General features: G+C 40.2%; 1 protein-coding gene across 5 annotated transcripts in view; it reads right to left on the bottom strand.

The window, feature by feature from the left end:
- Nucleotides 1–14,249, bottom strand: part of VPS13A (vacuolar protein sorting 13 homolog A) — a 148,429-nt gene that overhangs the window by 61,798 nt on the left and 72,382 nt on the right. For 3 of the 5 annotated variants that reach the window (XM_053409055.1, XM_053409057.1, XM_053409059.1), the window contains exons 33-38: nucleotides 12,446–12,753; nucleotides 8,086–8,233; nucleotides 6,625–6,775; nucleotides 3,887–4,014; nucleotides 2,720–2,892; nucleotides 1,399–1,622 (exon numbers count right to left, since the gene is read on the bottom strand). In XM_053409055.1, coding sequence (XP_053265030.1) covers nucleotides 1,399–1,622; nucleotides 2,720–2,892; nucleotides 3,887–4,014; nucleotides 6,625–6,775; nucleotides 8,086–8,233; nucleotides 12,446–12,753 — 1,132 coding nt within the window. The remainder of the gene's footprint in view (nucleotides 1–1,398; nucleotides 1,623–2,719; nucleotides 2,893–3,886; nucleotides 4,015–6,624; nucleotides 6,776–8,085; nucleotides 8,234–12,445; nucleotides 12,754–14,249) is intronic. The other 2 variants (XM_053409056.1, XM_053409058.1) reach the window with 1 other exon arrangement.

Here is a 14,249-nt window from a genome sequence, read left to right on the forward strand (position 1 = left end):
AAAACAACATTTTTTCCAAAGCCATACTGTCAGGATAAACTACAGCACCACAACAGATTTGTTTTTATCAAATAAAATACTGTTTTTTTCTAATTATTCTGAAACTACATAGAGGGAAAGAAGTTTGGAATCCAGGGAGGGAAAAAGGAGCGCATGAACAGAGAGAAAGGAACGCTAATGGGATAGAAGAATGGGTCAGCTTCAGGTGTCAGTTGCCAAATAAGATGTGCTTAGACTATATAGTCAGAAACTCACTCTAAATTCAATTCAATTTAAATTAACTATCACATACTTTAGCTATAAAAAGCGAGTTATAGAAAGCTTTAATTTAGCAGCAAAAGACCAGTCCTTTGATGATAGAATCATAGAACTGTAGAGTTGGAAGAGACCCAAAGAATAATTTATTCTAACCCCCTGAAATGCAGAAATTACAGCTACGGAATCCCTGACAGATGGCCATCCATCCTCTGATTAAAATCCTCCAATGAAGGTGAGTCCACCACTTTCTGAGGCAGTCTGTTTCACTGTTGAACAACTCTTACCGTCATAAAGTTCCTCCTAATGTTTAAGATCGTTCTCACAATTAAGATGTATATCTTGTATCTCATATTATTTTTATCATATATAAGCCTTGTGGTACTTTAAAAATAAAGACTTAGAATCCTCCAAGATAGATAAAATGTAAAAGTAGAAATACATGAAAATAAAAGGGTTGGGGTGTCATGTAGTGAGTTTAACATATACCAAGTTATAACCGAAGGGAGAAATTGAGATAGACGGTGATTCTATTAGGAAAGACAGAAAAGTAACATTTCAGCCCGTATCTACAGTTGTGGAATACTCTTCCAGCAGAGATTTGGCAGACATCCTTGCTTTTGACTTTCAGGTGTCCCTTGAAGACCTTTTCATGCTAACAGGCAGGGCTTTTTTTTCCAGCTGGAATTCACCAGAACTCAGTTCTGGCTCCTCTCAGGTAGGCTCCATTGCCATGCTAAGAGAACGAGGGAGGCATTCATGCTGAGTTCCAGCACCTCTTTTTCTAGAAAAATAGCATTGCTAACAGGCCTTTGCAGCTGTTTAAAATTGATCAGCTAGTCACTTTAATGATTATGTGTTTTGTTTTTTGTAGTGTTTTATGTTTTACTGTTGTACACCGCCCTGATATTTATGATATGGCAGTACAGAAATACTTATAGAATCATAGAATCCTAGAGTTGGAATAGACCACAAGGGCCATCGAGTCCAACCCCCTGGCAAGCAGGAAACACCATCAGAGCACTCCTGACATATGGTTGTCAAGCCTCTGCTTAAAGACCTCCAAAGACGGAGACTCCACCACACTCATAATTAACCAGGTTTTCAGTCTGCACCCGCAGTGTCCTGGTACTGATCACTTACCTTGTTCCTTCACAGCCAAAGTTTGCTTGAAGTTTTTCTGTGCAGCGGCACTTTCAGCAGTAGCATTTAGAAATACATCCGCAACAGTAAGAAGAAATTCTATGCTAGCACAAACATATGTCTCATTAACAAATGTGTCAAGAACAGTGTTGCCATCTCTCGCCTGCTTATAAGATATATCCATCATGACTTTCTTTTCAGATTCACGCTTCATTTCTACCATTCTGAAAGACAAGTTAGTAGAGCAAACACTATAATTAGAAAAGCATTACATTGACCAATAGTGTTCTTAATGACAATAACCACTTTGGTACTAATAAGTGCTAGACGTTTGCATTCATCTCAGTTTCTGAGAACGGTTTGCATGGGTTAAGACAGATAGAGTAGGGGATCTCCAGATTCCCAGACACACACACACTCTCTCTCTCTCTCTCTCTCTCTCTCTCTCTCTGATGTTTAGATGGATAAATCTTAGGTTGCATCCAGGTTACAACTTCCTGCTCCTCCTCAAATTCCTTCTCTGAACCTAGAGGTGAAAGGAATTTATCTTCTGAGAACAAAGAGGCAAGCATGGCTTCTTTTGTTTCTTTTGTAGATACCTAGCTTCAACTAGATAGTACGTTTCCGAGCACAATTCAAAGTGTTGGTGCTGACCTTTAAAGCCCTAAACGGCCTCGGTCCAGTATACCCGAAGGAGCGTCTCCACCCCCATCATTCTGCCCGGACGCTGAGGTCCAGCGCTGAGGGCCTTCTGGCGGTTCCCTCATTGCGAGAAGCAAAGCTACAGGGAACCAGGCAGAGGGCCTTCTCGGTAGTGGCGCCCAGCCTGTGGAACGCCCTTCCAGCAGATGTCAAAGCGATAAACAACTACCTGACATTCAGAAGACATCTTAAGGCAGCCCGGTTCAGGGAAGTTTTTAACGTGTGATATTTTACTGTATTTTTGGTTTCTATGGAAGCCGCCCAGAGTGGCTGGGGAGGCCCAGCTGGATGGGCGGGGTATAAATAATAAATTATTATTATTATTATTATTATTATTATTATTATTATTATTCCCTATCAAGAATGTACTTCCTTTAATAAACATAAGCTTTCTTATTTTATACCAAGTCTCAGTCAAAATACCTTTCAGCTAAAGATGTGCTCCAAGCAAAACTTCAATTAACTAATTTCAGTTGCTACATACAAACTCTATATGCTAACAATATGAAAGTGGATATGTATTTTATGTACTATCGCTATGGTGTCATAAACTAGAATTTAGTATTCTTTTATTTGTTTTTCTTTTGATTTAATAAAATAAAATTGAGGAAAAACCAACCTTGGTGTAGCGTTCTGGACTGTCTGTCGTTTATCATCTAAAGTGCAGTTTGTTAATTTGACTGAGGCATTCATTGACCCATCTGACAACATTTTGACAGCAGCTGATATTAACAACAGTTTAAATTCTGCAAGTTTCAAATGACCATCTCGTTCACCCTGATTTGTAGGCTGCTATGAAAAGAAAAAGCATAGTTTAATGCATGAATTAAAGAAAATGTTTCTGCAAAAATACAAATTCTGTTACTGCAATCAGATCAAAACTTAATTAGTAAATCATATAATGTTGGACTGAAAGAATTGCAACCAGAAGGAGTTTCACAAACTTTTGTGCAAGTGATTTGCACAACATATATGCTGTTGTACCAAAGTATACCCATGGCTTCTTGTTCATACAACGGATACACGCAAAGGCTCCATTTGAAAATAAACATTAATGGCCAGGACTTATGAAGAAAACCCTAATGAAAAGTTCCCTATTGGGATATGCTTGCTTTTGTCACAATATAAAAAAACTTGCTAGTTTTAAAACACTTCAATACTCTGTTCATTTTTATTTTTACTGGGACTGTGCCCCTGCTCACTCTGCTATCCTACCTGCTGCCATTCCCTCCATAGTAACCATTTAGCTTGTATTCTGGTGTATTAACAAGAGTGCTGTAAGGGCAGGTGCCAAGACACCACCTGTCTCCTTGATCCTTGCTCATCCCGGCTCATAAAAGCGAGCCAGGCAGGACTGAGCAATGGGCACCATGGGGTGGTGAATGCTTCCCTCTGCAAGGGAGTCTTCCTGGACCCCCTTAAATAAGTGGTTATTAAACCAATTATTGCCTAGTCTCAAATCTTCCATTCCTGAGCAAAGTGATTGAGTGGGTGGATGCTTAACAACTCCAGGCATTCCTGGAGGATGTGGACCATTTGGACCTCTTCCAATCAAGATTCAGGCCAAAAGAACTGAACTACTCATTTCATGCAAAGTATTCGCAGTAACCCCAAATTTTATTTCTGCTCAATTGGCAGCATCTAGCTGCCACTTTAGTACAAACCTATAAAATATTATTTTCCAGGTTTGAAGGTGTAGTTGTTTCCTCCCATATCTCTAGCCAGTTGCAGAAAATCTGGGTCCAACCCACCAAGTTTATTTTATAGAAAATTATGTTTTCTTTACCTGGTTGGAATTTGGACTGTACAAAACTAGAGTCAGGGAATCAATCTGGAAGTCCAGTTTCAGTACTGTTTTAGTCTTAACTGAGGAACGTGCTTCTACAACAGCAGATGTCACTATTCTTACTCCAGCTATAAACATTAGGAACATAAGACACAATTATAATTACCATAATAAGAAAAAAGAAAAAGTTATACTCTCTAATGCACTGCATTTTGAAAGAGAAGAAACGTAACTAGATGAATGTAAATAAAACAATTTTGCCATCAATGACCATCACCAGAGCAATAAGTTTGCCAGACTGACAGTTATGAAACACTCTGCTTAACACATGGTTATTCAGTTAACTGATTTTGTATAGGCTATAGGGTTCTTAAGGTTGTTTTCCTTACACACAACAGGTCCAGCCCATACTGGACTCACGTGGATTTAGTTCCCCCCGATCTTGAAGGAACTTTTAAGCAGCCCATTTCTGGAAGCATGTTTTGCCAAGCTAGATAAGTAAGAAATACACAGCACCCACCCGCAAGCAAAACATGTGAACATGGCAGAAAGCTTAGGCACGTCTAGTATGTGGCCCTGGGTCTAGGATAACAGACTGCAGACACACCCTTCAGATAACCCCAAGGGACCCTGGCATACTGGACCCAGCAGGGATGCTCCAAAGCTGACCAGAAACAATAGGGAGGGTTATCTAAGAGAAAGAACATTCTGCAGTATTTGCTTCCCAAATGCCACTTCATCAGATGTACACAAAAACATTTTATAATGGTGGGTAAACATACTAGGTTTAGTCCATGCAATAGCCCTACAAACCTAATAAAGAAGAGAGTGAATGGAAAAGGCCACAGCTGCTGCAACTGCTTTATTGTAATTCAATGGTAAAAAGGTCACAAATGATTTAGTTTAACTGAAGGGACAAGTCTGAAAAATGTAGATTTTCAAAAGGATTCCATGAGATTGATGTGGTGGATAGAGGAAGGGCAAAAGATAGGAAGGATGAGCTCCTCTTGGTGATGGAAAGAAGAACTGACCTTTCGAATGAAGGAAGGTACATCCTCAGCACTACTCAGGTTTGAGAAAGGTGTGCAGGTGTTTTGCCACAAACAGAGCATTCAACTCAGACATACTCCTTTGCAGATGTCACTGCCATGAGGAACCAAAACTTACAATGTACAGAGGAACTGATAGAGAAGGAGCATCCATGGCAAGGAACGAGAATGAAAATTTTGGAATAATTCCATATTGGTCTATAGGAGTAAAAAGGTTAGCAAGTGATGATGCCCACCAATCTGCATACTTTTTTTGTGAAGTATAGTTATAAGGGTGTGGGTACTTCAAACAGCTGTTTTGAGAAGTGCTTTAAGGCAGCTTCCGTGGTTCCAAGTGGAAGCGCTGCTTCTCCTGCAAGCAAGTGAGCAGCAGTGGAGGGGAGGGTGGTGAGACTCCTCCCACCTTCCTGGTGCTTCCACTTGCCTGCTTGCCAAAAAGCATATGAACTGTGCTTTTAAAAAGCACATTAACTTCAACTCATCTGCTGGTTAGTGGGCATTAAATCCTGATGCCTTGGCTGTGTAATCCTGTTCTCTGCTGGGAGCAGGACACATAGCCAATGCAGGATTAAACCCTGTCCTCCTGCCCATCAATTGACATCACCAGTGATGTCAGCTAATAGATAGGTGGGTGTGCAAGCCGAACTGGAACCCCTGGTGCGCCAAGACTGGCCCATAAGATGGAGGTTCCTCACTCCTTATCTAGAACATCATCAAGGTATAAGTGTTGAATGAACAAAGGTAGAAGCAGCACAAGATGCCCTTATGGCTAAGACCACTGCCTCATGGGCCCACCATAACCCAACATCTGCCTTACCTTCAGTCAAAGCACAAAACTGGGCTTGAATTAATTATTAAATTCAATCATTTATGGAAAACCAATCTTATTAAATCAATTACAGGAAATAAATCATTTCAAGAAGAAATTACTCTAGGGAAATCAACTGAAGAAATTACAGCAGGAAAATTAAGCTATCAACCAGCAAGTATTAGCAAGAGGAAACAATCACAGACTAAACTGAAGTGATGACTCCAGGAAGGGGAGGAATCCCTTCCCACAAAAGGAGGCAAACATGCACAAGCCACACAAAACAAATCACCTGTCCTGAACACACACAACTAACAGAAAAACAACACAAGCAAAATCAGAAATGATGGCAAAATAACTAAGCTACTGCCTTGCACAATAACTCAGTAACGTAATTGAGGTGGCTTCCTGGAATGGACTACTTAGAAGTTCCTGAGATGAGAGTATGTTCTTGCCTTTGAGCAATAGAGAGAGTTAAACACACCTGTGCCCAGTGTGTCAGCATGTGAGAAAGAATGTTTGGATCATTAAAAAGGAAGTAAACAATTTATTTCAAAAGAAACTGTCCAAGATTAATATGAGCAGGCTTCTATATATGAAATACGGGTCTGTCAAAATATAGCAAAAGTGGTGTAACTCTCCATGACGTACCAACTGTAGATGATACTGCTCACCAACCCATTTACAGAAATTTGTCTATGAATTAAATAGTAAAACTATGTAGATCAAGACCCAATGTTGCAAGTGAGTTTTATGTAAGATATTCACTTAAATTCACTCAAAACAAAAAATTATAGTTCATGTAACTATTAAATTAAATTAATAACTTCTTCTATAGGAAAGAGATAATTGAACTGTAGCTTCAGCTTTAAAACACATACCTCCAGAATGCTGGGAAACACTTGCTGTTCCACTGTGGATGCTCAGTACATCTTTTTTTTCCGGTACAGGAGGTGGAGGGCCAGAGCTATCCCCCAAATTTTCATTCAGTGTTCTCAAGATAGTTGTTATATCATCCTGACTCAGAATCAGCTTTGAAAAGAAGTTGATTACTCTTAATTGCAGGCTGAGTATATATAACTGTATTAAATGTTACAGGTCCTCTAGAATCAAAAGGTTTTTCCATGTAATAAGGATTTTAAATTCATCTTAAGTTTAATAATAGCAACAACATGTATAGGAGCACCAGCTGCAGACAAGGAGGGCAGAACAGCATCAGTAGTGCTGCATTTGCAGGAGCAGGGATGGAGCAGGGTAGTGACCACTGGGCTGGCAGCACCCTGCAGCTGCCATGTATGTGTGTGCACTTGCGCGTCACCACCAACTGAGGGCTCCAACATCACCATCCTGCCCCATCCTGCCCTGGCAAATGCACCTCCACCACCACTTCATGCACTGCTACTGCATTGGGAGGGGGGATCAAAATTTATTCCATGTTTACATTCAAATGCTTGTGCAGAGAAAATATTTATTAAATACATAGCAAATTTCAAAATAATAGAAAAATTGAAACTGAGGCTCTGCCTCTCCTCATTTCTTGGACTGTTCAAACTATACTTTGCCCTCAAAAGTGAAGGGGTGGGGCAGCGGCACCAGGAACAGATCTTGGGCTCATGTACTCCCTTCCCTGTCCATGGATAAACCTGAAATGGAGTGTTGATTTGAATATTGTATCTCTATGGCTCATTTTCCCTGCAATAAAAGGATTAAGGGAGGAAAGAATACAAACATGAAGCACACTTCCCACTTCCAATCTCTCCTTGCAGAATCTGGGACCAAGAATAAGCAAACACTGAAAGATGCACTAATTATTTATTTTGTACTATATACAGAAGTGGTCTGGAAGACCTAATATTTTTGCTTATTTAAATTTGTACCATATATGGAAACCTTGTTTATTTACTATATTTATAATCCACCCTTCACCCAAAGCTCCCGGGGGAACATTAAAACAAAGACAAATTAAACAATAATATTAAAACATATATAGCAAACTTGAATTCCATGTAAACAAAAACAACAGGAGCAATAAAAATACAATCCAATACACCTCAACCTACCACAAATGCCTGGATGACAAAACAACAATGTTTATTAAGCAATTAATATATCTTGATGACCTTTGAGTTGTATTCAAATGTTCTGTTCTATAAACAGATGGAAGAGACTCCTCACATTCACAGAAAGTAACATCTGCAGCAAATCACAAACTATATGCTGCTAAATCACAATATGCAAGAAATATTGGGATATTTGTAATGACAGGGGTAAAACTTGCATTTAATTCCTATTCATATTGACAATAGTTGCAAGAATATACATCTTTGCAACTAAGAACTTACATTCATTGGCTTGAGACGTCCAAATATTTTAATGTCAGGAATTTCATGATACCAGAGAGCGGCTAAATTGCGTTCAACACTAACTTCAAGATTTAATGGTTGCAGCAGCTGTATTTCATTTTGCAATAAACCACTTATACAACTTGATCTGTAAATAAAAATGAAAAAATGAAAAAATAGTCACCATCCAATTAAGGTTTCGTTTCAACCAGGCTGATTGACATTCTATGGCCATTTAAATGTGTCTGGGGGAAAGGGGTTATTGGTTTGTTTTGCTTTTGCTTTATTTTGGATTTTGTGTTTTCATTTTGTATTTTCATTCTGTGAACCACCCTGTGATCTTTGGATGAAGGGTGGTATAATAATAATAATAATAATAATAATAATAATAATAATAATAATAATAATAATATTCACAAGGCTGCATTCAAGTTTAATTGTTTTTTAATTATTATTTTTTTCTGTTCTTAGACAGTTTCCATTTTAGCTGTAAGCTGCCTTGTGCCTGTCGGAGGAAAGGTGGAATATAAATATAAATATAAAAATTTAGGACTGCAATATCTGCAAATGGGCTCAGGATTGCAGCTTTGATGAAATACTTCATTAAGTGTTTTATACCTGTGTAAACATCCAACAATATACTCTGTGTAGGACAGTGCTGGATATTCATTTGGAGTGGATATATTTTTTATTTATTTGTTTTATTATTGAAAATTCGATCCCATCTTTCAAACAGAAACACAGAGTGGTTTTCAGTACTAAATCTACAAGTACATGAAACCACTGAATGGAGTCATCTGGAGTTTTGGAGTATGCTGCCATTAGCATCTTGATGAGACACTGATCTATTTCTCCTTTTAATCTTCTGCAAGTGAGAAGGACGTGCTGATCCAGTGTGCCTGATTCTTGTAATAAACTGAAGTTTTTATTATTTAATTCTTATTATTTATTAGTATTAACTTATGTACTTGCTTCATGGAGTATATATTATTTTATAAACAGTATACAGTGGTACCTCAGGTTAAGTACTTAATTCGTTCCAGAGGTCCATACTTAACCTGAAACTGTTCTTGACCTGAAGCACCACTTTAGCTAATGGGGCCTCCCGCTGCCGCCACGCCGCCGGAGCACAATTTCTGTTCTAATCCTGAAGCAAAGTTCTTAACCCGAGGTAATATTTCTGGGTTAGCGGAGTCTGTAACCTGAAGCCTATGTAACCTGAAACGTATGTAACCCAAGGTACCACTGTATAAGCTTCAATAAAGAAAAAATTGAGATAGTATTTAAAGAGTAGTACCTCTAACTGGATGAGTTAAGCCTGTTCTTTGAAGCATCAGGTGCACTTTGAGGTACCACTTTGAAGTTTTCCTGAATAAATTACTGTCATCTGAGGCAGACTGCCTCATGATGTGGAGTACACCAGCTTCCACTGGTGGCCCAGCTACAGCCCTATCTGGACAGGTTTCATTCCAGAGTCAACTAAATTATGGTGCAACCCTACCAGCCCTGCTAAGTCAAAGGAAAGTTACCCTTCAGGTAGATACCAACCATACTATTTCCCTTTGGCTAGCAAGGCTGGTAGGGTCACACCCTATTTTTGTTAGGTACTAATAATAGTTTCCCAGGCCCTATCTGAAGTTCTTTTGACACTGAGAGCCCATCACAGCTTTGAACTAAGATCTTCATCAAAGGCCTTCTCCAGGTTATCCCACCATCCAAAATGCAGTAGGTGGAGTTACTGAAGAAAGGACCATCTCAGTTGTCACCCAGCTGTGGAAAGCTTTCTGCAGGAAGGTTTGCCAAGTGCTTGTGATTATGTTACTTTAGTGCAGGGGTCAGCAACCTTTTTCAGCCGTGGGCCAGTCCATTGTCCCTCAGACCTTGTGGGGGTCGGACTATATTTTGAAGGAAAAAAATGAACAATTTCCAATGCCCCACAACTAACCCAGAGATGCATTTTAAATAAAAAAACACATTCTGCTCATGTAAAAACACTCTGATTCCCAGACCATCCATGGGCCAGATTTAGAAGGTAATTGGGACGGATCCTGCCCCCGGGCCTTAGGTTGCCTACCCCTGCTTTAGTGCCTGCCAATTATCAGATGAACAACCTGCTGTTTTAGATTATTATTCTAATAATGAACCTGATCTGTTAAATCTGAAGCTGTTTTGTCCTCACTGACTATAATTTCCTTCTGTTCCTGTCTTTGCTTGGAGTGGACCTTAGAGGGTGCCTTTTTCTTGTCTTCTGGGGCTTGTACATACCTGTGGTAAAGGTAAAGGGGATGCGGGTGGTGCTGTGGTCTAAACCACTGAGTCTCTTGGGCTTGCCAATCAGAAGGTCGGCGGTTCATATCCGCACAGCGGGGTGAGCTCCCGTTGTTCTGTCCCCGTTTCTACCAACTTAGCGGTTTAAAAGCACACCAGTGCAAGCAGATAAATAGGTACCACTGCGACAGGAAGATAAACAGCATTTCCATGCACTCTGGCACTCGTCACAGTGTTCTGTTGCACAGGGAGCGGTTTAGTCATGCTGGCCACGTGACCTTGAAATCTGTCTGTGGACAAACGCTGGCTCCCTTGGCCTGAAGTAAGATGAGCACTGCACCCCATAGTCTCCTTTGACTGGACTTAACTGTCCAGGGGTCCTTTACCTTTACCTTACATAACTGTATATGTGTTTGTTTAACAAATGTTGGTGTGGTAACAGCCTTTGCCTGTGCTTGCTTGCTTTATTCTTTGAGGCTTCTGTAACTTTTAATCTTCTGTGTGTTCCGTCAGTTTTCCCCTCAGCATTTTATCTCACTAATTGTTATTATCAGTGAAAGTGTTATTGGATTGTTTTGCCATTCCAGCTTCATTAAAAAAAAAATTAAAAGAAAAGAATAAAGAAGTCCCATTTGCCATTCTTTCCCACTTCATTGTTTATCTAATCTTCTCCCTTCTATCTGCTCTGGGTCATAAGATGGCACTCAAAACACACTGACATTGCACGAAGTGAGTGTCACTGAGGAGAGCATGCCATAGACTAAAGGCCACAACAAAAAAGGCTCTCTCCCATGTATCTACCCTCCAAAGTTCTGTCAAGGGGTACCCAGAAAAGTGTCTCAGATAGTGAACCTAAAATCTGGGTAGGTTTATGTCCAGAGAGATGTTCCATTGATTATCAAGCTCTTAAGCCATATTAAGATTTACAGGTCAAAACCAGCACTTTATATTGGACTCAGAAATGAACTGAAAACCAGTGATTTTGCCAAAACTGGAGTTAAAAGGGTAGAATTCCGATCAGCAACCTGGCTTAAGTTTCCAAGCAGTCTTCAAGGGTAACTTTTTATGAAGCACACTGCAGCAATCTAACCTACATAGCCTAGATGTATACATAGTACAGTGGTACCTCTGGTTACGTACTTAATTCATTCCGGAGGTCCGTTCTTAACCTGGAACTGTTCTTAACCAGAAGCACCACTTTAGCTAATGGGGCCTCCCGCTCCTGCCACCCATCTGGGCGTACACATGGCGTCCTTGCAGCCCTGCATGGCTTGGGTTGGACAATCTAATCCCAACCTACGTTCTAAGGGAGGTGCACTTGCATGCCAGAGCCCAGTGGGAGAGAGGGGTGCTGCTGCCGCTGCCTCTCCTCCACTTCCACCCCTGAGTTAGGCCTGACTTAGGAGTGGAGCTGCAGCCAGCTGGCAGTGCTGGGCCACCGTGCAAGGAAGCTGGATCCAGGCCTCGAATGCCAAGGTGGAACTTCCCTCCCCACAGCTCCTGCCTTGATGAGGGAGCCTGTTGTGGGGGTGCTTCACTGCACCTCCTCAAAAAAAGCCTGGGGCCACAGCCCCCTAGCCTCACCCCGCATGCTATGTCACTGGAGTGGACCACACACATCACTGTAGATTAAATCTAGCACCCTGGTGCTTCTCTTTTCAGTGTATGAATGAAACAAAGGTTTCACACTTTTCTCAGTAATGCAACTTACACACTTGGTAGTGCACTTTGGTTTACTTTCACTACTAACAGTACCTTCACAGTGTCTGCATTGAAACTGAGTTTATTGGCCCCCATCCAGTCAACTACACCACATCCAAGCACTAATTTAGCACTGCTGCCTCATATAAATTAGATAAAAAGGAAAAGAGTTCAGTGTCACTGCACACTGATGACACCTCATCCTAAACCTCCAGATGACCTCAGTAGTTCCATCTAATGGAAGAATCTTCTCTTTAAGAACATTAGTTAGCAAAATTAAAACTTTGGTTTGTAAGTAGAACGTAGTGTTTACTTAGTACATTTTCTTCAGTTTTGTTACTTTTGAACTTAATTTAGAAGAATTCATTAGAAAATCATCTTTATATATTACCTGTACAACTTTAGGTCACTCAGTTTCACATGTATACAATCAAGAATAGGTGGGACACTATATCGTAGTGACGTTTTAATGAGAAGGAATTCATTCTTTATGGTGATCAACCCAAAATCAGCAACTATAACATCAGTAGATATTGCCGACTGTGGGATTATGACAACGGGTGCTTTAATATTAATGTCCAGCGCCATTCTGGAACTTTGTTGAGCCAATTCCTTTACACCAGTAGCTGCTTTCTCAGCAGCTTGGACAGTGGCTTCAGTAATTGCTTCCTTTGCTGTCTGAAAATTGTTTACAAAAGCCTAGAAAGGGGACAGGAAATCAGCAACAGATGAGGATAACAGTCACAAGAATACATCACTTATGTATCAGTTTGCTCATTATGCATTACAAATTATCTGTGTTGTCTTTCCATCTTCCACACAGTTGAGCAATAAACATGTTTAGAGTAGGAGAGAAAAAATAAAATGCATGATATAGTTCCTTGGTACACAAATTAACAAAACATAAAAAGGTAAAAAGGTATAACCATGTGGCAACATTATACAAGGTATTGAAATATCATGTTTGTCTCAGAGGCTGACTTCCAATTTTAGTTTTCTATCACCATGGACCCATTTGGATTAAGTTATAACAAAATTATACCTCTTTTTAAACAAAGAATTATCTAAGCATTGCACAACAACTAGGAAAGCAGATTTTCACTGATATTGACATACTTAATTTTAATCCCCAAGGTTTTGCTAGACATCAATGTGGCTAAAATGAATATAAACATCAAGCATAAATTTGAAAATCCAACTCTAGTTTGAATAATTCCTTAACTAGTACTGGGATACAACATAAGTTATTGAATATTATTTATTTTATTATTAACTTTGTATAGTGCTCTTCATCCAAAGATCATAAGGCAGTTCACAACAAAAACAAAATGAAAACACGTAATACAGAATAAATCAGAAACAAAAATAGACCAATAACGCCCCTCCAATAAGGACATTTTAAAGGCTTTAGAATGTTGATCAGCTAAAGGCCTAGGTATAGAGAAATGCTTTTGCTTGGTGCCTTCATAACATATCTTTAGGAGCCAAGCCAAAACATTTTATAGGTCAAAACCAGCACTTTGAATTACGTTCGGATCTATTTCTTTGGCAGCCAGTGCAATCAGACCAGGATCAGTGTAATATGCTCAAACCATCTTGGCCTGCTGAACAACCTGGCAGTCAAATTCTGCACCAGTTTCTGAACTGTCTTCAAAGGCAGTCCTACATATAATGTGTTGGACTAACAGGGGTCAGCAAACTTTTTCAGCAGTGGGCCAGTCCACTGTCCCTCAGACCTTGTGGGGGGCCGGACTATATTTTGAAGGGGGGGTGGAGAACGAATTCCTATGCCCCACAAATAACCCAGAGATGCATTTTAAATAAAAGGGCACATTCTACTCATGTAAAAACACGCTGAATCCGCGGGCCGGATTTAGAAGGCAATTGGGCCGGATCCGGCCCCTGGGCCTTAGTTTGCCTACCCATGGACTAATCTAACCTAGAGTTTACCAGAGCATACATGACAGAAGTTAGACTATCCCTGTCCAGATAGGGGCACAGCTGGGTCACCAGCAAAGCTGATGGAAGGCACTCCACACTACTGAGGCCAACTGAGCCTCAAGCAGTAGCAAAGGATCTAGAAATACCCCCAAGCTATGTACCTGCTCCTTCAGAGGGAGTGTAACCCCATCAAGAGCAGGCAACCTCCTATGCATCTGGCATACAGAACCACCCCCTAGCAGTGCCTCAGTCTT

The sequence above is a fragment of the Podarcis raffonei genome, chromosome 11 (genome assembly GCF_027172205.1).
Source record: "Podarcis raffonei isolate rPodRaf1 chromosome 11, rPodRaf1.pri, whole genome shotgun sequence".
NCBI lineage: Eukaryota > Metazoa > Chordata > Lepidosauria > Squamata > Lacertidae > Podarcis > Podarcis raffonei.